This window comes from Jaculus jaculus, chromosome 11 (assembly GCF_020740685.1).
Source record: "Jaculus jaculus isolate mJacJac1 chromosome 11, mJacJac1.mat.Y.cur, whole genome shotgun sequence".
Taxonomy (NCBI): domain Eukaryota; kingdom Metazoa; phylum Chordata; class Mammalia; order Rodentia; family Dipodidae; genus Jaculus; species Jaculus jaculus.
This window is the reverse complement of record NC_059112.1, coordinates 102,080,926-102,106,989: the sequence shown is the minus strand read 5'-3', so window position 1 is coordinate 102,106,989 and position 26,064 is coordinate 102,080,926. Positions and strand designations below refer to the sequence as shown.

Below are 26,064 nucleotides of genomic sequence, written 5' to 3'. Positions count from 1 at the left end.
GAGAAAGAGAGAAGGCGTGCGCCAGGGCTTCCAGTGACTGCAAAGGAACTCCAGACACATGCGCCCCCTTGTGCATCTGGCTTACGCGGGTCCTGGGGAACCGAACCAGGGTCCTTAGGCTTGGCAAGCAAAGGCCATAACCGCTAAATCCTTTATTTTCCCAGCCCCAGATTTAGGTTTTGCACATGCTGGGCTCTCACACTGAGCTATACAGTCTTGCTAAATTGCCCGGGATGGCTTAGAAGTCACTCCGTAGCTGTCAGTCTGTCTCTCTCACACAGGGCACCATCTACTCTAGCTTGGTCTCAAACTCACCATGTAGACTAGAATGGCCTAGAACTACCTTTTCAGCTTTTTTTTTTTTTTTTGAGGCAGGGTCTCAGCCTAGCCCGGGTTGACCTGAAATTCACTACGTAGTCCAGGCTGGCCTTCGAACTCACGGTGATCCTCCTGCCTCTGCCTCCGAGGGCTGGGATTACAGACGCGAGTCACCGTGCCGTGCTCGACCTTGAATGAATTCCTGATCCTCCGGCCTCAGCCTCCCCGGGGGGGGGGGGCTGGGATGTCAGGCGGCTACCACCGGGCCGGGGCTCCCGCTGCTCCCGTGTCCCTCTGGGGACCGCAGTCCGCGGCTGGGAGCTCGGAGAAGCGTCCGCCCTGAGGCGGTCCGGCGGCGAGCGAGGCGCGCGCGCTGTTTTGGTTCCGGCTCGGAAGGGGCGGGGCCGGCGGGGCGCGGGGCTGCACTTCCGGGGCGGGGCCCGAGGAGGGGGCGGGGCCTGAGGACGGGGCGGGGCGGGGCGGGCGCGCCGTCTCCCGGCCTGTGTGTGGAGCTCGGCGGCTGCGGACGCGGCGGCGGCGGCGGCGGCCCCGGGAGCGGCATCATGAGCGGTGAGTGACGGCTGTCACCCGGCCGGGCTGCCGCCGCTGCAGCCGCACGTTCCGCGAACCCCTGGTCCCCGGACCCCGCGCCTCTTCGCCCGCAGACCTCCTTCCTTCCCCCGCCGGCCCGATTACTCCCCTGGCTGCCGAGCCGCGATCCCCGGTGCAGCCCCGGCTCCTGGTGGTCCTCTGCTCCCCTGCAGGGCTCTCACTTGCCGGGGCCGGACGCTCCCGGCCCTCGCCGGATCCACTCAGCTCCCCGAGTCCCTCCCAGCCCATCACCACCCCCAGCACCACCACCTCGGCCGGTCACCGGACCTGCCGTGCCTCCGCTCAGCCCCTCCATTCAGTGACACTCCCGGGCGCCCCGCGCCCCAAGCCATTCTCCCGCCCTAGACACCCGGTCACTCCCCCACGGAGCCAAAGAGCATCTCTAGACACTGTTCGCCGAGCCCGGAGCCCCCGTCTGCAAACCCAGAGCCCGCAGCTCCCGGGTCCCCAGAGGTCTCAGCTCGCAAAGCTCTTTGTCTTCCGGTCCCTTTTATTCTCTTCACCCCGGTGTCGACCTCCGACACTCCCCCCCCCACCCCAGTGTAGCTCTGGTCGTCTTTCAGCTCTCCTCTCCCGCCCTGGCTTCTTGCATTTGGGTGGTACTTTTCGTACCCCAGCCCTGCCCATTTCTTGCCCTAGGCTCAGCGTTTGAGGTCTCTCTTGGGTCCTGCAACCTTTCCCCTTCTTGCCCAATGCAGATCGCAGGTGGGGGCTGTCGCTTTGCCCTAACCAGTCCCACCAGCGAAGGGTTGGGATGGGCGGGCGAGGAGGCTGGAAGTGAGAGAGAGGGCGGTGGGTGTGCCGGTTTGAGCCTAGTGCTTCTGAAGTTTAGTCCTTTGGCTGGAGTCTCCGTCCACATCTTTGCCTCCCCTGAAGAGTCCTGTAGGCGTTTTGGTGCTAAGTCATTCCTGGGTGTTGCATGTGGAGATGGGAGTGGCTCAGGGGAAGCTTGTAGTTGGCCCTTGACGTTCTTTCCAGCCACTCTGGGATCTGGATTCGCTTTGGAGGACCCACCTACACTCTTTTGAGTGTGTGTTTTTCTTCTTGACAGTCTCCACATCCATCCCCCCTGGGCCCTAGCCTTGTGCCTGGCCAACAGGGTTCTTCTCTGTTTCTAACTTTTAAGGTATCTCTGTGGATCTTTAAAAACTTAGATGCCCTTTGTTTTTGCTATTCAATAGCAAGGTTTGTGAAACTGGTGATCTTAAGGAGGGGGCTGGTAAAAAGGCTTTTCCTGGGACATAATCCATCTTCTGTCGCCAAAGCAAATGATCGGGTCTAACTAAGGTTTCTGATCCACAGCAAAGATGTCATGAACTGGCTTCTGCTAGGAGGTGATTTCCCTTGGCATAAATACAGGCCCTGAAGCCAGATGTCCTGGATTCAAATCCTGACTCTGCCATGTCAAGCTGTGTAATTTTTCTTTTTCCCCCCACTGGTAACTTTCATATATAAACATACAGTAATTTAACCATGTTCTTGTCCCCTTATTCTTTCTTTCTTTGTTTTTTTTGGTCCCCTCTCTTCCACCACCCCCTTAAAACTGTGTAATTGTGAGTTAGTTACTTAGCTTTTCTGGAAGTCACAGCAGAGTGGAGATTCACAGTAGTACCTGCCTAGCAGTGATGTCGTGACATCCCTCAGGTAAACTGGTCTTGTGCTTTATACAGAGTTCATTGTCAGGAACTTAGATCTGTCACTGTTTCTATAAAGATCTAGGTTCAGTGGGGAGTGGAGTTGTTTCTTGGCCCATTCTGATACAAAGGTTGAAACTTGGCATTCTGAAAATCCTTTCTTTTGCACATGTGTGTGGTACGTGCATATGTATGTTCGTGTGTGTGTGTAGGCCGGAGATTGACATTCAGTGTCTTCCTCAATCACTCTACTCCCCAGTGCTGGGATTGTAGACACCTCTGCCATGGCCTGCATTTTACCTGGGTGCTGGGGATCTGAACTCATGTCCTCATGCTTGCGTGGCAAGCACTTTACCCACTGAGCTGTCTCCCCATGTCCCTGTGCAAATATCTGTGGTGCTGAGGAGTGAATCCAGGGCCTCATGCATTTTAACCTCATGCTCTTCTATTGAGGTAGGTCCCAACTTTTCCCTTTTAAGTGACCAGAATCTGCCACAAACTGAAATTTCTGGATTAGAAATTCTCTCCTCTGAGGCTGGAAAGATGATTCAGTGGTTAAAAGGATATGCTTACAAAGCCTGCTAGCCTGGGGTCCAATTCCCAAACCACCCATTTAAACCAGGTGCAAAAAGTGGCACAAAGAGTTTGGGGTTCATTTTCCGTGGCAAGAGAGGCCCTGACATGCCCATACACTCTCTCTGTCTCCCTTCCTCCCCACCATACTCAAATAAAGAAAAAAAAATCTCTCTTGCCTTTTCAGAGGAGGATTTGAAATTGACAAGCTAAAAGAAATCCATCAGTTTATCTTTCTTGGTTTTTCCAGTTTAATCGTTCAAAGAGACAGTATCAAAACTCAGGAAGTTAAAAAATTTAAGATGTTAAAAGTTATTATTTCTAAAGCCAAAACAAATCCTCAGAAAAAGGATACCACAGGTCTTTTCAGGAAAGAGTGTTAAGGAGGAAAGCTTTCTGTGGGAAAGATTGTCACTGGGGTGGAAGAAATGGCAAAGGAAAGCCCATTTCTTTGTTCAGGGCCCTTATCACTGCTGACCTTGTGCTCTGCCCTCAGGGTAAGGCCTCAGGCTGTTTCTACTTCTTGAGAATGCAGATGAAAGAGTCTCCTCTAGTGGGATTGGTGGGACATGTGATAAAATAAATGGCGTGGGAAATTTTCCTTTCTCCTGGTATCCACCATGTGCATGTGTGGTGCGTGGGGTGTCGTATGTGGTGCGTGTGCGGCTTATAAATACATGTGCAGATGAGCCTGCTCCCTGTGCACATATGTGGAGGCCAGAGGAGGATGTGACGTCCTTTGTTGCTCAGCTTTATTTCCCTGAACCTGGAGTTTGATGTTTTTCTGCTAGGCTGGCTGACCAGTGACTCCCAGATATTCTGTTTCCTCCCCCACATCAGTGCTGGGGTTATAGGTGTGTGAGGCCACCTGCAATTCCCCTCCCCCAAAACCTGGAATTCGCTGTGTAGTCTCAGGGTGGCCTCGAACTCATGGTGATCCTCCTACCTCTGCCTCCCGAGTGCTGGGATTAAAGGCGTGCGCCACCATGCCTGGCTTGCCACCTGCGCTTTTTTTGGTGTGTACGGGGGTTTAAACTCATGTCCTTTTCCTTGCACCGTAAGCACTCTTACCTGCTGAGCCATCTCTCAGCCCTGTTCTCTTCTGAAGTAGAGCATTTCAAACATCACGAATGTGAAAAGAATTGTGTAAATAAACTGCAGCTACTGTCACATGCTTTGATAGTTACTAGGTCATGAGTAGTTCTTATCTCCTTACCCCCTCCCCACTTCTCTCCTACGTATATTGAAGCAAATCCCAAGCACTGTATTATTTCATCTGTGAATATTTCAATCTCTCATGCATAGCATTAAATTTTTTTCATACTTAAAAAAAATGTAACTTATTTCTATTTTCACACCTGTAAGAAGCTAAGAATTCCGTAGCACATCAACTGTCTTAGTCAATGTGCAAGTGTCCATGTCTGCCTTGTAATTTTGAGTTCGAGGCCACCCTGAAACTACAGAGTGAATTCCATATCAGCCTGGGCTAGGGTGAGACCCTACCTTGGAAAAACAAAACAAAATTAAAATTTATTTATTTGCTGGGCATGGTGGTGCATGCCTTTAATCCCAGCACTCAGAGGCAGAGGTAGGAGGATTGCCATGAGTTCGAGGCTACCCTGAGACAACATAGTGAATTCCAGGTCAGCCTGGGCTAGAGTGAAACCCTACCTCAAAAAACCAAAAAAAACCAAAAAAAACCCAAAAAAAACCAACAACAACAACAACAACAACAAAAAACCCTAAAAACCTTATTTATTTGAGAGAGAAAGAGACAGAGAGAGAGAGAGAGAGAGAGAGAGAGAGAAAGAAGGTAGGCTCTTACTCTACCCCAGGCTGATCTGGAATTCTCAGGTTGGCCTCAAACTTACAGTGATCCTTCTACCTTGGCCTCCCAAGTGCTGAGATTAAGGGTGTATGCCACCGTGCCCTGCTCTGCCTTATAATTTTTTAAAATTATTTATTTATTTTATTTTATTACTTATTTGCAAGAGAGAAAGGGGCAGTAGAGAGGAACACATACACAGAGAGAGAGAGGGAGAGAGAGAGGGAGAGAGGGAGAGAGGGAGGGAGAGAATAGGCACATTAGGGCTTTCAGCCGCTGCTAACGAACCCCAAACTCATGCACGACCTTGTGTATCTGGCTTACGTGGGCTCTGGGGTCTCAAACCTGGGTCCTTTGGCTTTGCAGGCAAACGTCTTAACCACTAAGCCGTCCCTCCAGCTCTGCCTTATAATTTTTATAGTGTATTTCCACGCCTCAGATCCAAACGTGCATTGTGCAAGGTGGTTTGTCTTTTCAATCCTTAGGTCTATTTGAATGAGATATTTAAAAGTGTTAATCTTGGTGTAGTCGCAGAATGTGCAAGCCTCACTGTGATCAATTTTAGAAAATGTCTGTTGCCTGACAGAGGAAGTCTGGACCCTATTGGTAGTTGTTCCTCATCGCCCCCCACCCCACAACTAATCAATCTGCTCTCTGTCTCTGCTTTGCTTATTGGTTTAGATAGGGTCTCGTGTATCCTAGGCTAGCCCCGAATTTACTGTATAGCCCAGGATAGCCGAGAACTTCAGATCACCCTGCCTCTCCTTCCCAAGTGCTGGGTTTATGGGCATGTGCCACTGCGCCTACTGCTCTGGACTTTCCCATTGTGTTTCCTATAGGTGAAATCATGCAATGGACTTTTGTTTTGTTACTTTTCACTAAGGTTCAGCCACTGTAGCCAAATCTATAGTTCATTCCTTTTTTTGTGGCCACGTGATGTTTATACGGCTGCCTCACGTCTCCTGATCTGCTCATCAGCTGATGGGTTTTGGACTGTTTCCACTTGCTGGCTGTCCCACACAGTGTTGCTGTGAATGTTCCCATAGTTTGTTTTTGAAACTAATTTATTTATTTATGTGTGTGTATGTGAGAGAGAGGCAGACCGAGAGAGTGGGTGGGAGGGGTGCCAGGTTCTCTTGCCACTGCAAATGAACTCCAGACACACGAACCACTTTGATTCTGGCTTTATGTGGGTGCTGGGGAATTGCACCTATGCCTGCAGGCTTTGCAAGAAAGTGCCTTTAACTGCTGAGCAATTTCCTCAGCCCCTTCCTTCCTATGGCTTTGATGTGGGCATTTGTTTTTACTTCTCTCCTTTAACGTCGCACAGAATGGCACTGCTGGCTGGTTGGGAAGCTCTGCTTAAAGTAGTCAAGGAACTGTGTCTGTTTTCCAATGTGCCTGCTGCATTTTCCATCCCACGGGCAGTATTTGGGGTTCTGGCTGCTTCTCCCCCCTCACCAGCGGTCTTTGACGACAGATATTCTAGTGGGTATGAAGTGGCATGTCTGTGTGTTTTTTTTTTTTTTTTTTTTTTTGAGGTAGGGTTTCACTCTAGCCCAGGCTGACCTGGAATTCGCTATGTAATGTCAGGGTGGCCTTGAACTCATGGTGATCCTCCTACCTCTGCTGGGATTAAAAGTGTGCGCCACCACGCCTGGCATGTCTGTGGTTTTGATTTGCATTTTCCTAATGTCTGGTAAGACTAAGCATGGTTCTTGTGTACACGGGCTGGTTGTCTATTTTCTGTGGAGAAATGTCTGTTCAGATCTTCTGTCCATGTTTTATTGAGCTGCTAGTCTTTTTCACTATTGAGCTACTGGGATCCAGTAACATTTCTGGATACACGTCCCTTACCAGTATATTTTAAAAACTTCTCTCTCATTCTGTGAATTGTCTTCTTGCCTTCTTGATGATATCCACTGGAGCAGAATGTCTTTTTTTTTTTTTTTGAGGCAGAGTCTTGCTATATAACCCAGGCTGGCCTTAACTTACTATTGTAACGCAGGCTGGCTTCAAACTCAAGATCCTCCTGCCTCAGCCTCTCACAAGTGAGATTATAGATGTACATCACCATTCCTGCCTTACAGTGTCTTTTTGTTTTCACTGTAGGTTCCCCTTTCCTTTTTTCCCGTCTCCCTTGCATTTTTTTTTTCTTTTTCAAAATAGGGTCTCACTCTAGTCCAGGCTGACCTGGAATTCACTGTGTAGTCTCAGGGTGGCCTTGAACTCATGGCGATCATCCTGCCTCTGCCTCCCAGGTGCTGGGATTAAAGCTGTGCACCACCGCACCAGCTCCCTTGCAGTTTTCTTTGAAAGAAATGGCCATTTGTGCCATGGAGTCTTCACAGGATTTTGCTGACTGCTCCCTTTGACATGGTCTAGCATGGTTTTCCGTTTCTTGAATATGCTATAAATTGGCACTTAAGAGTTGAGTGCACTCTTATATTTTGCACGTGTATGTATAAGCGTATTTGTATGTATGTGGGTGCATGGGCGTGCATGTGTGGAGGCCAGAGGACAGCCTTGGGTGCCATCCTCAGGTAGGCCACCTCTCTCTCTTGAGTCAGGGTGTCTCACTGGCCTGGAGCTTTGAGACAGGGTCTCTCATGGGCTTGGAGTTTACTAGTTAGCTAGACTGGCTGGGCTGTGAACCCCAGGCATCTGCCTGTCTCTGCCTTCACAGTGTTGGGATTATAAACATGTTCTACCATCCCCAGGCATTTACATAAATTCTGGAGATTAAACTGTAGTCCTCATGCTTACCTAGCAAGTACTTCACCGACTGAGCTCGCTACCCAGCACCTTAGCTGTATTCTTGTATATTAATTAATATAATATATAATATATAATATAAATTAATATATGTATATATTAATTTTATTTATTTGCAGGAGAGAGAAAGAGGCAGAGAGAGCGCAGGAGAGAATGGGCACCCCAGGGCCTTCAGTCACTGCAAACAAACTCCAGACACGTGTGCCCCCTTCTTACTTGGGTCCTGGAGAATTGAACTGGGATCCTTTGGCTTTGCAAGCATACACCTTAACCGCTTAGCCATCTCTCCAGCTCCTTAGCTGTATTCTTTACTTGTTTGAGGGCTGGCTGGAGAGATGGTTCAGCAATTAAAGGTGCTTGCTTGCAAAGCCTGATGGAGTGGGTTTGATTCCCCAGTACTCACGTAAAGCCAGATGCATAATGTGTGTGACACATGTATCTGGAGTCATTTGCAGTGGCAGGAAGCCCTGACATGTCCATTTTCTCTCTCTCTGCTTGTGAATATAAATAAGTAATTAAAAAAAAAGGGCAGCCGGGCTGTGGTGGCGCACGCCTTTAATCCCAGCACTCAAGAGGCAGAGGTGGGAGGATCACTGTGAGTTCGAGGCCACCCTGAGACTACAGAGTGAATTCCAGGCAGATGAGAGGAATGAGTCCCCACAGCTCAGAGCACCCAAGGTTCTTTGACCACTAGGTGGTGGAGAGGCAGGAGGAGTTCTGCTGCAAGCCCCCTGAATACATCCTACTGGGGTCTTAAGTTCAGACTTCCTGCTGCAGAAAGGTGACAGGCGAGATCTCTTCTGTCTGAAGCCATCCTGTGTGACACTCTGTCACAGCATCCTGGGAAACAAATTCAATATGGATTCAATAGGTACTTTCCTAAATTTAATTTTTTTAAAAAATTTTATTAGCATTTTCCATATTATAAAAAAAAAAATCCCATAGTAATTCCCTCCCTCCCCACCCCCACACTTTCCCCTTTGAAATTCCATTCTCCATCATATTACCTCCCCATCTCAATCATTGTACTTACATATATACAATATCACCCTATTAAGTACCCTCCTCCCTTCCTCTAAATCTAATTTTTAAAACACTAATAACATAAAGAAAAATGAATAGTTTTTGCTATGTATAGTCTTTACCTTTTTTTTTTTTAAACTTAAAAACTGGAAGCTGGGTATGGTGGTGCACACCTTTAATCCCAGCACTTGGGAGGTAGAGGTTGGAGGATCGCCATGAGTTCGAGGCCACCCTGAGACAACATAGTGAATTCCAGGTCAGCCTGGGCCAGAGTGAGACCCTACCTTGAAAAACAAAACAAACAAACAAAAAAATTGGGCTGGAGAGATGGTTTAGCGGTTCAGGCACTTGCCTGTGAAGCCTAAGGACCCAGGTTCAATTTCCCAGAACCCACATAAGCCAGATGCACATGGTGGCGCATGTGTCTGGGGTTCATTTGCAATGGCTACAGGCCCTGGTGTGCCCATTCTCTCTCTCTCTCTCATTAATAAACAAAATCAAATCAAATAAATACATAAACTTAAAAAATTCATCTTTGAGGACTGAGGAATAACATATACACATAAATGATAAAAGTAAAGACCAAAAACATACCATTTAGGGCTAGAAACATGGCTCAGTGGATAAAGTTTCTGCTGCACAATACTGAATACCTGAGTTTGGACACAGAAAAGCCAGTAACTGCGGCATGAGTGTATACATGGGCAATCAGTCAATCAATCAATCAGCCAGGCATGGTGGCGCTCGCCTTTAGTCCCAGCTCTCAGGAGGCAGAGGAAGGAGTATGGATGTGAGTTGGAGGGCAGCCTGAGACTACATAGTGAATCCCAGGTCAGCCTGGGCTAGAGTAAGACCCTACTAAAAGAAAAAAAAAAAGTTATAATAATAATTATAAGTAAATAAAATCTTTCCACTAAAAAATAATTAAAAGAGCCAGACGTGGTGGCACACACCTTTACTTCTAGCACTTGGGAGGCAGAGGTAGGAGGATTGCTGTGAGTTCCAGCCCAGCCTGGAACTACAGAGCAAGTTCCAGATCAGCCTGGGCTAGAGTGAGACCCTACTTCAAAAAAAAAAAAAAAAAAAAAAAAAACCAAACCAAAACAACAACAAAAACTGGGCTGGAGAGATGGCTAAACTGTGAAGGCACTTGCCTGCAAAGCCTAAGGACTCAGGTTTGATTCCTTAGTATCCATGAAAAGCCAGATGTGCAAAGATGCCCAGGACTGCCCATTCTCTCTCTCTCTCTCTGTGTCTATCTTTTCTCTGCTTGCAAATAAATAAATTTAAAAATAAAAAATAAACCAAAAAACAAAATGTGTGAATAGAGTCAGGGGTCATAATGGTTCAAGGCCAAGTACAGGAAGCACAGGCAGTAGAAGGGCCCTGGGCAAGGCATACACAAGATCAGGGCTCACCCCGAGGCCAGATACGGGAAGGGGACCATTATGAGGGAGTGGTATGATCACATGACACACAACCTTCCAGATGTTGAGAGGAATAGTGTAGACTTACACACACCCCTGGAGGTGTATTGCAACATCGATATTCCATTGGAAAAAGTGGGGTGCTTGAATCCCAGCACTATGGACGTTGAGGGAGGAGGATCTCTGTGAGTGTGAGGACAGCCTGGGCTTCAGAGTGAGTTCCAGGTCAGCCTGGACTAGAGCGAGACTCTACCTCGACGAAAAGTGTGGCATAGAATGATATGCAGAATATTTGCCTTGATGGGAAGTAGTGATGTGGAGTCACGTGTAATAAGTAAGCTGCCAGGAAGGGAGGGGCTGGCAGACCTGTGAGGGTCGCTGTCTCTCAGAGATTTCAGTGGGTAGGAACCCTTGATCGCCAGCCTCTTCACGCCAAGGAGTTCTGGGTTCCAGATAATGAGTCTGCTTTTACTGGGAAAACAGAACCCGGAGGCTCCTGGTGCCACTACTGCTCAAACAGTGCCCTTTGTCAGGCTGCAGTGTAAGGTCCTGTGTGCCCCTTTCCATCAGTGAGTCCTCTCTCAGGAATCCTGGTAGCAAGATGCTGAATTCCTTGTTTTAAGGGTGGGGAAAGCCAGGCCCAGAGGTCAGATAGTTCGTGGAACAGACAAGCACCAAGAGCCTGAGATGTCCGAGCTTGGAGCTTCATGGGTAATTACTGCTGCCCCTTGCCTGCATTTTGGCAGCTTTTTCTCACTGTTCTGGAATGTTGAAGGGCACAGTTTTCTCTTTGGCATTAACTTGGGCCCTCTCCAGCAGTGACGTGGTCTGGGACCAAAGAACCAGCTGAAACTGAATGGAAAAAGAATGTTGTGGGGTTTTTTTGTTAAATATTTTATTCATTTTTATTTATTTGAGAGCGACACAGAGAGAGTAAGAGGCAGATATATAGAGAGAATGGGCGCACCAGGGCCTCCAGCCACTGCAAATGAACTCCAGACGTGTGTGCCCCCTTGTGCACCTGGCTAACGTGGGTCCTGGGGAATTGAGCCTCGAACCGGGGTCCTTAGGCTTCACAGGCAAGCACTTAACTGCTAAGCCATCTCTCCAGCCTATATTGTGGTTTTATTCAAAGCAGAAATGCTAGTAATGCGTTTCTCCCCTCATGAAGTCAGGCTGTATTACGGTGGAATGTAAGCGTTACCCAGTCAGCAAGCATTTCCATGTCTCCTATGCTAGCCAGTGGCTGTGGACTGGGTCCTACTGATTCCTTCTGCTGTGTGACTTGCCTGGGTGTCTAATAGGAAGTCAAGTTCCTAGCATTCTTAAGATTTGAGGCTATAAATCCAAGGCTTTATGGAAGCCTCTGAATTATGACAGTGTGAACGTCACTCTAGATAAGCACCTATCATCTATACCACCACCTTGCCTATACACATAGGTCATATGCCCCAAACCCCCCACACCTCCCTGACTGGGCAGAAATAATTCTCAGGGGATATGAAGGTTTGCTCATATGAATAAATCATAGACATGCATGTAGTACAAATGCATATCAATCTAGTATTGAGATTTCATGGAGGGGTGGGCTAGAGAGATGGTACAAGGTTAAAGGTGCTTTCTTGAAAGTCTGATGGCCTGGGTTCAATTCCCCAGTGCTCATGTAAAGCCAAATACTCAAAGTGGTGCATGCATCTGGAGTTAGTTTGTGGGACAGGAGGTCCTGCTACACCCATATTTCCTCACTCTCTTTGCAAATTAATAAATTAAGTATTTTACAAAAAAAATTTCATGGAGGGGACAATGAAGTAGAAAATGTCAGAAAAAAATGATCCTGTAAGGGAAGCTAATGAAAAAAAAATTAGAAACTCATCTCCAGGCTGAAGTCATTTTATCATCGTCATAGAGATCTGTATTTTGCATGGTGTTACCTGTCGCTCATCCATCATTTTGCAGGTAGCACACGTTTTTTTATTAACAACTTGTATGATTATAAAAAATATCCCATGGTAATGCCCTCCCTCCCCCCACTTTCCCCTTTGAAACTCCATTCTCCATCATATCCCCTCCCCATCTCAATCAGTCTCTCTTTTATTTTGATGTCTTCATCTTTTCCTCCTATTATGATGGTCTTGTGTAGGTAGTGTCAGGCACTGTGAGGTCATGGATATCTAGGCCATTTTGTGTGTGGGGGGAGCACGTTGTAAGGAGTCTTACCCTTCCTTTGGATCTTACATTCTTTCTGCCACCTTTTCTGCAATAGACCCTGAGCCTTGGAAGGTGTGATAGAGATATTGCAGTACTGAGCACTCCTGGCACTTCTTTCCAGCACTATGATGCCTTCTGAATTATGGCAGTGTGAACATCGTTCTAGATAAGCACCCATCACCTAGCCACCACCTTGTCTATACACATAGGTCATACCCCCCCACACCAGTAGGGGAGACCTCCTTGATGATCCCAAGGTCACTGCCATCCAAAAAGAGAAGCTTCTCTAACCAAAAGTGAGAGTAGCATTAATATAAGGGTATAAACATTAAGAGAAGTGCTTACTGGGCAGTTTGATAAGCATCGTATATACATTTAGCCAGACAGCAGACCCTAGGGCTCATGACTACCCCTGTTGTAGGTTTTCAGTATCAGGGATGTATTTCCTCCCATGGAGCTGTCCTGTAGTCCAGTTAGAGGGAAGTTGGTTTCCACCATGACAGATGTGCCACTATTGTACCTGTTGGCTCATTTTGCCTGGCTGGCCAAATATAAGGCTTGCAGTGTCCGCTGTTGAGTATCTTCACTGGTGATTTCTCTCCCATTGAACTGCATACAGAATGGCTTCTTCCAGGTTTCTGTCAGCTGGTCTACATGGAGGAGGTTATCAGCTCAGTTCCAGCAGGATTTCTCAGTGGCCTTGCAGCCCAAGTATGTGGAGTCTTCAGCAATAGGGTCTTACCATCTATTCCTGGAGGGAAACCAAGGGCCTTGGCAATAGCCTGTAATGTTTTGGGGACATCAGGGACCACCCTGTCCAACAGCTCACTGAAGTTATCCCATTTCTGGCACTGAAAATTTTCTAGCATCAATCTACGGCTCCCGAGTGTTCCATTGTCCAAAAAAGTAGGTTTCCATATGATTTATTTATATCCTCTTAGATTTTGATTAGCCCTCCCTCCACCTTTCCTTTACTCAATCTCTTCCCCTGACCTCACTTGGCCCTTTTCACCCCCATCAATCTATTCTTCTCATATATACACAATACCATCCTATTAAGTACCCCGCTTCCTTCCTTTCTGTTCCCTTTATCTCTCTTTTCTAGCTTACTGGCCTTTGCTACTGAGGTTTTTTCCTCCTCACACAGAAATTTTTTAGTCATCCGTAGCTAGGATCCACATGAGAGAGAGCAGTAGCACAAGTTTGAACTAGTGACTCTCATGGAAACTCTTCTTCCTTCCCTCCATCCCTCCACCTGTTTCTCTCTTCCCTCCCTCATTCCCCACCTCCCTCCCTTGGTGTGATAAGTAGTGGTGCCGAGTCTGTCTCCTTTGGATCATGTCTCTGGCAGTGGTCACTTCTTGTGCCAAAGCAGTTGCATTAGTTTTAAATTGCTGGCGTGACTGAGGGGCTCCCGTGGCGGTGAGACCGGCTAGAAATTCAGCAGTATGCGTTGTGTGGCCTTTTCTCTTTCTTGTTTTTTTTTTTTTTTTAAGTTATTTATTTATTAGAGTCAGAGAGAGAGAGAGAAGGCGAGAGTGAGAGTGGGCACGCCAGGGGCCCAGCCATTGCAGATGAACTCCAGACATCCGCACCTGCTTGTGCATCTGGCTAATGTGGGTCCTGGGGAATCGAGCCTGGGTCCTCTGGCTTTGCAGGCAAGCACCTTAACTGCTGAGCCATCCCTCCGGCCCAGTCTTTTCTTTTTCACTTAGCAAACGCTGTACATTGTTGGTATTTGTTGAAGCAAAGTGAGTAAACTAACCCAAACAGGTTTTGCTGGAGAAGTGAGAAGTGTATCAGCCAGGTCTCTCCAGTGGAATGTGGCAGAAGGGGATCAGAGTGAGTTTATCAACATGGAGGACATAGCGTCCTGCAGAGAGAAAGTCGGGGAGGTTTAGCTGGCTTCAGGCCAAGCTGGAGCCAGGTGTGGAGGAGGCAGCAGGACTGTGCTTCTGTCTAGTTTTTGGTAGGCAAGCTGTCATCCACAGAGGGACAAAGGCCACTGGCAGCTCTTGGGCCCCTCCCGTCACAAGGACGCTTGAGTAAAACCGTGGGCCTCTTTCCCACATGTTCAGGAAAAGTCCAGGAGCTCGAGTGCCCATGGGGTCTTCCTGGAGCCCTTCCTTAACCCACCCCCAAGGCAGGCCAGACCCGGGTCAGAAGCTTGCCCAGAGCCCTAGAAGTCTTCCCCTGAAAACTGAGTGTGCCCGAGAAAGCACGAAGGGGTGTCTGGGGTTTTGATGAGAGGAAGGCCTCGCTGGGGTGATACCTGAGACAGGCAGATGGAAGGGCCCAGAATTTCTGGGGGAGCGTGTGTGGGTGGGAAGTGGGGTATTCTGAAGCTGGTGGGGGTGAGGCACCTTTACCTGGCCCTGACTTCCTCGTGCCCACCCAGGACCCCTCAGAAGTTGGGCAGAAGTTCTTCCTCTGCCCCACTCCCCAGGGCTTATGCCCACTCCCATTTTTCTTTTTCTTTCTTTCTTTTTTTTCTGTGTCTGTGTGTCTTAAAATTTGCTCCTTCCTCCCTCAGCTGGTTTTGTAAAGCAAAAACCCAGCGTGACATTAAAGGTAAGTGTGAACACACGTCTACACACCTTCCCAGCACATTAGAACTGCGGACGGTGGAGGCCTCCACTGCTGTCCTTGCTCATGTCGCAGCTCCATGGGGACTAGTGCTTCCCTTACTCGAGAGCGTTTCTCCAGTTCCCTCTCTTCACAGCAGCGGCAAAGGCTGTATCCCATTCTGCTCATTTGACGCACTGCACGCAGCCTTTCTGCCATGGAGGCAAAAGAAAGCAACCTCCATTTATGATGTTCTAGAACAGGATGGCAAACATTTTCTCTGAAGGGCCAGATAGTAGTGCAAGAGCAGCCACAGGCACTGGAAGCAGAAGGCTGTGTTCCAATAAAACTTTATTTAAAAAAGACAGGCAGCAGCAGGAATTGGCCTCAGCAATATAGCTTTCTAATCCCTCTTGGAGGGTCCAAAGTGAAAATGTCTGTGTTGTGAAAGAAGCTTCCAGATACAGACATCCTGGAATTTGCTCTCTGTTGAAGAACTTGAGGATGGACATCTGTTGCACTTCTCTGACTCTGATGCATTGGAAAATAGAAATTCAAGCATGTAATATGTGTGGTGACTTAGAACTTGGTAGACAGAGGGGCTGGTGAGGTAGGTAGTTACTCATCTTTTCATGTCCTCAGTTTAATTTCTTTCAAAAAATATGTATATTTTTTATTTATTAGAGAGGGAGAGAAAAAGAGGCAGATACATAGAGAGAATGGGTGCACCAGGGCCTCTAGCCACTGCAGATGAACTCCAGATGCATGCGTCACCTTGAACATCTCGCTTATGTGGGTCCTGGGGAATCGAACCTGGGTACTTTGGCTTTTTAGGCAACTGCCTTAATCACTAAGCCATCTCCCCAGCCCCTCAGCTTAATTTCTAAGACAACCAAAAGCTATTATTAGTCTTTTGTATATGTGTGAGTGAGTATGTATGTATGCATGTATGTAATGTGTGGGTGTGGGCATGTGCATATCACAATCATGCATGGAGGTCAGGAGACAACCTCAGGGTGTTGGTCCTCTCTTTTTAACTTCTTTTTTTTTTTTTTTAACTATTTTTATTTATTTGAGAGTGACAAAGAGAGAGAGAGAGAGAGAGAGAGAGAGAGAGAGAGAGAGAGAAAGAGAGAGAATGGGTGCACCAGGACCTCCAGCCACTGAAAATGAACTCCAGACGTGTGTGCCCCCTTGTGCATCTGGCTTATGTGGGTCCTGGGGAATTGAGCCTCGAACCGAGGTCCTTAGGCTTCATAACCGCTAAGCCATCTCTTCAGCCCCATCTTTTTAACTTCTTGAGACAATCTCAGTTGTTTCTAAAGCTTCTGGGTTCTCCTGACTCTGTCTCTGGGATGATTGATCTGTATACTACTTTGTCCCTGTCTTTACATTGGTGCTGGGGATCAATCTGAACTCTGGTTAACAGGCTTCTAGAGCAAGTTGGAGCCATCTCCCCAGCCCCCCACAAATGTTTTGATATTTTTTGGCTTTTTGTGCATGGGACCCGCTGCCATGTTACCGTTCCGTCTCACCATGCCACTGTTGCTTCTTGCTGCACCTGATTCACCACATGGGGAATGCCAGTTTAATGTTTTCCAGTTGATTTAATAGGTTTTTGTTGTTGTTGTTGTTTATTTTTTGTTTTTATTTTCTGAGACAAGGACTAATGTAGTAGCAGAGGGTGGCATTCAACTCACTATGTAGCTGAGACTGGTCTCAAACTCCTGATCCTCCTGTCTCTGCTTCCCTAGTTCTGGGATCACAAGCACACTCCCCACCCCTTACCTTAATAGTTATATAATGGTGTTGTGAGGTATTTATCTGCCTGGTTTTCCTTGGCACTTCACCGAGGGAGCTGTTTTCCCACTGTGGTAGAGCTATCCTCAGGGCTATCCTGGTCTTTTGCAGGTTGGAAGGCATGAGCTCTGGGATAAAACGGTGACTTTGTCACGTCTGGGGTGTTCTTTGGGCAAATGATGCCTGTCTTCCAGTCTCATTTCTACTGTTTATCTTAGTAGGGCAGCTGGCCTCCACCTTCTATTGTTTCATTTTATCTTATTTTTTTGTTTTGCTTTTTCAAGTTAGGGGCTGACCTGGAATTCACTATGTCTCCTCCAGCTGGCCTCGAACTCATAGTGATCTTCCTCTGTTTCTCAAGTGCTGAGATGTGCGCCACCATGCTTGGTGTTTTATTTTTTCATCAGCACGTATTCTCATGCTCTAGCCTCTCCCTGTAATGGGGTGCTGGGGTTTGGGAATAGTCCTAGTACTCCAGACCCTGACTTCATGTCTGCTTTTAACCAAAGAATTAGATAAAACAAGACTAAGAAAGATAATTTATAAAACACATTAAAAATTTTTTTGATTGAAAATTTTATTTTATTTTATTCATTAGAGAGAGAGAGAAAGAGAGAGAGAGAGAGAGAGAGAGAGAGAGAGAGAGAGAGAGAGAGAGAGAGAGAGACAGGTAGAGAATGGGCATGCCAGGGCTTTCAGCTGCTATAAATGAACTCCAGATGCATGCACCACCTTGTGCGTCTGGATTAACATGGGTCCTGAGGAATCAAACCTGGCTTCTTTGGCTTTGTAGGCAAATACCTTAACCATCAAGCCATTTGTCCAGTCCTTTTATTTTTATTTTTATTTTTTTGAGGTGGGGTCTTGCTCAAGCTGACCTAGAATTCACTGTGTAGTTTCAGGGTGGCCTAGAACTCACAATGATCTCCCGAGTACTGGGATTAAAGGCGTGCGCCACCATGCCTGGCTGGATTTAGAGAGGAAAGAGGAGCAAGTACAGAGAGGGGGTGTAGAGAGCCCATGGGAGGGGTTTGGCTAGGGGAGGCTTACCAGGGCAGGAACCTGGACGTTCAGGACAGATGAACAGCCGGCAAGGAGAAGGGCCTGCCACCTGGTAAGCGTCTGCTCATGACCGCATTGCAGTGGGCTCAGGTGAGCCACGGCGAGGGCTGGCTGGTCTGCTCAGGAAGGGGCCAGCCATGAAGCCAAGGTTTGTGGCCGAGTTTATCCAGCCACAACGCCAGGATCAGATTTAAATTCTAGCTAAGGGGAACTCCCTTCCTGGGGATGGGCACTCAGGTTGTTTATGGAAAAACAGATCTAGGCAACTCCTATAGTTAAGAGCTAAGGAGAGGAGAGATCCTTCTCTTGATCTCTAGGTCAGTGGGGATTTCCAGGACACACTTAAGGACATTTCTGCTTTTGGGGCCCTGTCACCCTAAACTACCTAACACAGCTACCCGACCCCCTCTCATCCCCGCTCTTTCTGGTCCCTTTGCTCACTCCTGATCGCTCCCTCTGCTTTCACGTCTCATGGTTTGTGTAACTCTCTCGTTTCTTCTCCCCCATCCTTTTCTTTCTCCCTTCACATTGTCCTCTTTATTCATCACACACACACACACACACACACACACACACACACACACACACCCCATATACATCTGACCTCAGGTATTCAGGCTTGTGTGGCAAGTTCTTTATCTCCTGAGCCATCTCCCCAGCCCTGTTTTCATTTGTTTCTTGAGACAGGGTTTTGCTGTGTTTCCCTGGCTGCTTAGACTCATTATGTAGCTCAGGCTGACCTTGAATTTGTGGCAGTCCTTCTGCTCAGCTTCCTGAGTGCTGGGACTACAGGTGTGCTTGGCTCCTTCCAGAAAGTCTCCAGGAGGTGAAGTCACTGTGGTTGAGAGGTTACCTACACCCACTCCTGGTAGAGTCTCTCAGCACCACCTTGAATTCCTCACCTGTGTGCCCCGCAGTTTCTTGTTGGGACCCCGACCTACCCAGAGGTCGGGAACTTCGGCATCCGGTCGACCTTGCCTCCCTGACAACTAGAGAGATGTAGGAGAAGGGGAGCGTGTCTGTTGTGGGAGTCAGTGTGGGGCTGGGTTCTCCCTGGGACTGTCTACTTCCTTCGGGGTAATTCTGTTGTTCTTTGACTTGGAGTGTTTTCTTGGGTAGTGACTATATTTTCTTTTCTTTCTTTCTTTCTTTCTTTCTTTCTTTTTTTTTCAAGGTAGGGTTTCATTCTAGCTCAAGCTGACCTGGAATTCACTCTGTAGTCTCAGGGTGGCCTTGAACTCATGGTGATCCTCCTACCTCTGCCTCCAGAGTACTGGGATTAAAGGCATACGCCACCATGCCTGGCTGACTGTATTTTCTTTATTGAGGTGACATTCTTATAACCCAGAGTTAATTAACCATTCTTTTAAGAATTCTTTTTTTCAGCTGGGCATGGTGGTACATGCCTTTAGTCCCAACACTTGGTTGGCAGAGGTAGGAGGATCACCATGAGTTCAAGGCCATCCTGAGAGTACAGAGTGAATTCCAGGTCAGCCTGGACCAGAGTGAGACCCTACCTTGAAACCCCCCCCACCAAAAGAAAAGCTTTTTTCACAATGTTCCATTTATCTATTTATTTATTTGAGAGAGAGATAGAGAGAGAGAGAGAGAATGGGCATACCAGGGCCTCCAGCCACTGCAAATGAACTCCAGACACATGTTCCACCTGTGCATCTTGCTTAAGTGGGTCCTGGGGAATCAAACCTGGGTCCTTAGGCTTCACAGGCAAATGCCTTAACCGCTAAGCCATCTCTCCAGCCCTGAACCGTTCTTTTAAATTGAGCAGTGCGCTGTCATTTAGTAGAGTCGCAATGCTGTATAATCATCACACCCATCTAGTTCTCAAATATTTTCATCCCTCAGAGGAAATCCCATGTCCATCAAGCAGTTGCTCCCACCTTGAACTCCTCCTGTGCCAGGGCCCGGGGCTCCTGTCTCTGCCTTCATCTGTCCGGCCCTTGGAAGTTCTGGGAAGCCCAGATGAAGCTCTTGCTTCTTTAGCCCTGCCATCTTGGTGGCGCTGTGGTGTGCTGGCACTCTGGTGAGTCTGCTGGCAGAAGCAGGGACCGACCTTCAGCTCAGCACGGGCTTCGCTGCGCAGCCTTGGGCAGCGATCTGGGCACAGAAAGTGTGGCCTCTGGTCTCTCTCACTCCTGCGTAGCGCATTAACATCAGATTTGAGGATTATCAGGATTGACTTTGCCTCCCCCCACCCCACCTGCTGTCCCTCACAGGAAGAGGCAGTGACAACTACTGCTCAAACACGTTTGTGGCCGGGATGAAGTGACCCGGGCTCCTCTGGAATGGGAATGATCGTCAGGAGTCGAGAAAGAACGTCTGCAGAGGAGCCAGCTGTGTCTTGCTTGTTTTCCCTTCTCTGCGGTCCGGGGCCCTCTTTCTCCTCCCCCTCCTCCTCTGAGGGCGGTGATCACAGTGGCGTGGGTTAGATCGCTTCACTGCACTTTGGAGAGAAGGTAGCTGGGTGAAAGGACTTCTTGGTGCCAGAGATCTTGATGCCATTTGGCTTCTGGTTTCAAGCAGTAGTAATGCTGTGGGGCTTGTATAGAGTGCCTGGTTTGTGCTAAGCTCTGTTCTAGATGTGCGTGTGCGTTTTTTCACTTACTGGTCCCAGAAGGCTAGCTGTGCGATGAGATGCCTGAAGCTGACAGAAGTCAAGGAACTTGTTCATGGACGTCTGGCTGGTGGGTCAGTGTTCAAACCCAGTGTGAATGGTGACTCCGGGCAACATACCAGATGTTTGTGGTAAAAATTAATGTGTGACCCTAAGGAATGCAAGCTCTAAAATAAACGTTGGCTCTTAAGGATCTAATCAGGGCCAAGAAAGACAACTGGGTGGTTTTTGATCTGCGTCGTGGAGTTTCACATGAACCGTGACTTCTGAGATAAAAATGCAGGGCCGCTGTGTTTCTTGTGTGTTTGGAATCCTGGAGGCAGTCTTTAGGGTGTCTTTATATTTCCTCTTTTAATTTATTTTTTAATTTTTTTTATTTTTCAAGGTTGGGTCTCACTCTAGCCCAGGCTGACCTGGAATTCGCTATATAGTCTCAGGGTGGCCTCGAACTCACAGTGATCCTCCTGCCTCTGCCTCTTTTTGCTAGGATTATAGGTGTGCATCACTATGCCCAGATTAAAAAAAATATTTTTAAATGTCAGCTTGTTTTTTAAAATTTAAATATTTTATTTGAGGGGGGGGAAGGGGGGAAATGGGCCTCTAAACCATTGCAGATGAACTCGAGACATATGCACCACCTTGTGCTTGTGCATCTGGTTCTATGTGGGTACTGGGGGTATCAGTCCTGGGTCCATAGGCTTTTCAGGAAAGCCTAGTTTCTTCCCCCTCCCCCCAGGTAGAGCTTTGCTGTAGCACAGGCTGACCTGGAATTAGTTTCAGGCTGGCCTTGAACTCACAGCAATCCTCCTATCTCTGTCTCCCCAGTGCTGGAATTAAAGGCGTGCGCCACCATGCCTGATAAATTTCCTCTTTTTATTTTGATTTTATTATGATGGCTTTTTTTTTTAGTGGCGGGGTTGTGGGAGTGCTGGGATGGAACCCGGGCCCTTTCATGTGCTAGGCAAGGATAAGCTCTCTACCTCTGAGCAACATGCCCAGCCCATCGTTTTCTTTTTTTTTTTTTTTCCCCTGAGGTAGGGTCTCATTCTAGCTCAAGCTGACCTGAAATTCACTATGTAGTTTCAGGGTGGCCTTAAGCTCACAGTGATCCTCCTACCTCTGCTTCTGGAGTGCTTGGACTAAAGGCATGCACCACTATGCCCAGCTCACATCCTTTTTTTTTGAGGTAGGGTCTCACTCTAGCTCAGGCTGACCTGAATTCACTACATAGTCTCAGGGTGGCCTCCAACTCACAGCGATCCTCCTACCTCTGCCTCCCGAGTGCTGGGTTTAAAGGCGTGTGTGCCACCATGCCTGGCTCCCAGTCCATCATTTTGATGGTGATCTGAGAAGTGTGGTCTTGCTCAGTGGTTGTGCTGGTGTTGGATGGAGATGGCGGGAGGTAGGGAGCCTGGGCTGTAGCCTCTGGAGACAGCTCTGCACTTGCAATGGGCTGTTGCTGCACTTACGTTGCAGGCACCCAGGGTGAGCAGATTTAGTGTGTCCCACCTTCTCTGACATAACATGACATTGTTCTTATCAAAGCTCACACTAGAGAACTGTGTAATTGAGTTCCCCAAACCAAAGCAAAGAAAGGAAAAGCCCTCATAATTTTATTTGAGAGAGAGAGAGAGAGAGAGAGAGAGAGAGAGAGAGAGAGAGAGAGAGAGAGAGAGTGTGTGTGTGTGTGTGTATGGGTACACCAGGGGCCTCTAGTTGTTGCAGATGAACTCCAGATGCATGTGCCACCCTGTGCATCTGGCTTTATGGGGGTACTGGGGACTCAACCCTGGGTCCTTTCGCCTTGCGGGCAAGCGCCTTAACTGCTAAGCCATGTCCCCAGCCCCCTCGCAACACTTTACTGCGTTTGTGTTGGGCTGCTTTCGTACGTCCTGTGAGCCACAGGTTGGTCCCACCTGAAGCAGCTGCACCTGAGCTCATCTTTTCCTGCCGGAGCCTCCATTCTGTCTGCTGAGCGGAGCCCCTTCCTCTGTGTCAGGATGAAATGGGCCAGTCTCCCGTGGGAGCCCAGGAGGTGGGATCAGCTTCCGCTCTGGCCCGGTTGTAGCGTGTGTGTGTGCGTGCGCGCGCGTGCGTGTGTGTGTGTGTGTGCGCGCACGTGCGTGTGTATGTGTGTGTGTGTGTGTGATGTGGGGTTTGTCCCTGGAGAAGATGAGAAGGACAGTATTGGCTTCTGTGCCTGCCTGTCCCCACAGAGCGCTCGTGCTTGCAAACTGCCAGGCTCGGTGAGCATAATCTCACACGGTGACTGGTGTCCAGAGAAGGGAAGTGATTGTCCTTGTCATACGGCCAGAAAGTGGTCTGGCCAAGATGAGGTCTTAAGCCTTGTGACTTCCTGCTCAGCGCCCCTCTCATTACTCCTCACAGCCAGGAGCTCTCTTGAGTGCTTTCTGCTATTGATAAGGGGTCATGAGGTCACCCTGTGTCCAGGGAAACTCAGTCCTCATAAGTCGGTTCTGGGTAAGATGGCCACAGGCACCTTTGCTGATGTCAAGATTGTGTTCAGCAAGGATCACCCAGCCAGGGTGGTGAGCACTGGGCAGAGACCCACACAGCTTCGGACACAGGCTTTTCTCTGTGCCACAAGGAGAGGGCTTGGCAAGAAAGGGCATCGGGCATCCCATCTAGAACACACAGCAGCACAAAATACCTAGCCAGTCTCTTGGGTCATCATGCATGGTGCATATGAGGTGGGGCGGGCACTAAATTCTGGCTGCCCACGTGTAGGCCAGGAGCCTGCAAGAAAGGCAGAGCCTCTGGTCACACTTTCCACATTCTGAGTCAGAGCCTGCCTTTTCCCCGGGTGCCCAGGAGATCTGGGTGCTGAAGTTTGAGAAGCCCTGAGCTAAAAATTCTCTGTAGTGTCTGGGTGCATATTGCAGTGGAACTTGCTTGTCCAGCTTGTGCAGGGCCCTGGGCACCCACCCACCCACCCACCCACCCACATGAAATAAATGGCTACTAGTGAGATAGAGATTGCTTTTCTCATACATTTTCCTCTGATTATTTTGTGTTTTTGTCACATAAATTTCTGCTACGGGCTGGAGAGATGGCTTTGTAGTTAAGGCGCTTGCTGGTGAAGTCTAAGGACCCAGGTTTGATTCCCCAGTACACCCTTGTAGGCCAGACACACAACGTAGCAATGTGTCTGGATTTTGTTTGCAGTGGCTAGAGGCCATGGTTCACCCATTCTCTGTCTCTCTCTCTCTATATATATATGCCTTTTTCCCTCTCTCTCAAAAAATAAATACAAAAATAGAACAATTTCGGTTATAAGAGAAATATAGTGAAAACATTTGTAGGTGGTACTGCCTAAGTATAAATAGAATCGTTGCAGTAGCTCTTGGGCAAAGGCAGAAAGCAAGCCCGACTTCCCTCTCTTGGTGGTTGGGAGGGGAGGGAAGATCAGAGACCAACCTTTCTGCCAAGCAGAGAACAGGGGCAGGCACAGATGTTAGGAGAGTTGCTGGAGGGTCTTGGATATTGCTATCTGTGCCCATCACGAAGGATGTTGCTCTGAGGCGTTTCCTTGTCTAGTGGGAATAATGTGTCTGTGTTCCTTTATCAAAGCTTTTTGCAGAAAAAGCAACAAGGCTAACATTTGAGGATCAAGTGTCTTATTTTTATATCCAGGTCTAGAAGAACCCTGGGTGTTTTAGGCTCAGCACAGGCTTCGGAAGGGTGATTCCTGCGTCAGAGCCACAGTTCCATTAGGGCAGACTCTGACTCTGCACCCTGGACTGCAAAGCCCTCTGTGACTGGCCCCTGCCGGCCTGTCTGGTGATCCCTTCTGCTTTTCCACTTCCTGTTCAAGTCACAGAAGACTTCCTTCTAGTCCTGGAAGACCAGAGGCTGACCCTGAGCGGCCTCAGCCTCTCCCTCAGCTGCTTGCTTTTCCTGGAATGCCTCCCTTCCGTGCCTTCCCAGAGCTGCTTCCCCTCTTTAAAAAAAGTTGGGTTCCCATGTCACCTGTGCAGAGAGCCCTGAAGACTGTACTGGCTGAAGTGGGCATCTTCCACCTCCCTGTGTGTTCATCAACTCTGTCTGGGTTTTCTTTTCAGTGTGACTGTCTCCCATCACTTCATTTATCATTAGTGTACTTATACAAGATTTGGTTCTTCTGAATACAATTTTAGCTTTATGACTTAGTGTGTGTGTGTGTGCGTGCGTACACACAGATGTGTAGATCAGAGGAGAGTGTTGGGTGTCCTCCATTGCTCATCTATGTATTTCTTGAGATGGAGTCTTTTTCATTTAGTTTAATTAATTTTTATTTTAATTTTATTTATTCATTTGTTTATTAGTAAAGTGGTGCCCCTGGAGAGAATGGGCATGCCAGGCCCTGTAGCCACTGCAGACAAACTCCAGATGCATGCACCACTGTGTGCATCTGGTTTATGTGGGACTTGGAGAATCAAACCTGGGTCCTTAGGCTTCACAGGCAAACACCTTAACTGCTAAGACATCTCTCTAGCCCTTTTTTCTCTTCAAGGTAGGGTCTGTCTCTAACCCAGGCTGACCTAGAACTCACTCTGTAGTTCCAGGCTGGCCTTGAATTCATGGCAGTCCTATCTCTGCTTTCCCAGTGCTGGGACTAAAGGTGTGCGCCCGACGCTCAGGTAAAGGTTGTTTTCTTTTATTTCCCCTCCCCCACCCGATTCCACCTTGAGGGCCTTTATCAGTGGGGTTATTGGTTTTCACTGTGGGGTGCTGAAGGCCTCAGTCAGTCTGGTGTGTGGGGGGGAACGACACCATGCCTCAGGCTAACCCTACTTCTTCTCTGAGGCTCCCTGAGCCTTGGCAGCATGTCAGAAGTCTGATTTAGTGTTGAGTTCTCTGTAGCCTCTGCATTTCAGTTTTGATGATTTGAGTGACCACAGTGTCTGTTGCCATCTCCCTGGGACTGGTTTTCAGGTTAGTGAGGGCAATCCTCACGTCACCGCTTGCTGTGCAATGACTCCTGGGTCCTGGCAGATGTGGTAGAGGTGACCCATCTCATGACAGGCAGTCAGTTATCTTTTCTCGTTATATTGATCTATCCTGGACCTCCCCAGTACACTGTAAAATAAAGCAGATTCTCCAGCCAAAAGAGAGAGCAGCTTGGATTAAAGGAGGTGAGTGTAGTTATTTGAGAGAATTCTTGATGTGTGTCCCCACTGTTAGTCAGAGAGCAGTGGAGGCTCTCTCTGGAGTCTATGAGTTTTCTATCCATGGGGTTCAGCATGGAGTCTTTTTCTGAACCCAGAGCTGCTGATTTTGCTAACTTCAGCAACAATTCTCCTGTCTCACTCCCCACACGACTGGGGTTACAGGCCTGCATGGCCAGGTCCAGCTGTTTATGTAGGAGGTGGGGCATCAAACTCAGGCAGTCTCGGGCCTCTGGAAGCTCTCATGCTTGTGCAGACAGCACTCTTACTTGCCGAGCCATCTCTCCAGCCCCGAGAAGATGACTGTTAAACCACTTAGCTCCTCCTGTGTCTCTAACACTTGAGAGCATCATTTGGCACATGGTAGAAGTCAAGTCAATCCTGACTGGATCGGTTCCCCCTGGGTGGCATGAGCTGCTGGCTTAGCAGGTGCCTGTGAAGA

The 26,064-nt window shown here is 48.2% G+C and overlaps 1 protein-coding gene across 1 annotated transcript in view; it reads left to right on the top strand.

The window, feature by feature from the left end:
- The first annotated feature begins 834 nt into the window (after nucleotides 1-834).
- Snx29 (sorting nexin 29) overlaps nucleotides 835-26,064 on the top strand; it is a 459,228-nt gene continuing 433,998 nt past the window's right edge. The window contains exon 1 of the mRNA XM_045161574.1: nucleotides 835-888. Within this exon, the coding sequence (XP_045017509.1) occupies nucleotides 882-888 (7 nt within the window). The 5' untranslated portion in view covers nucleotides 835-881. The remainder of the gene's footprint in view (nucleotides 889-26,064) is intronic.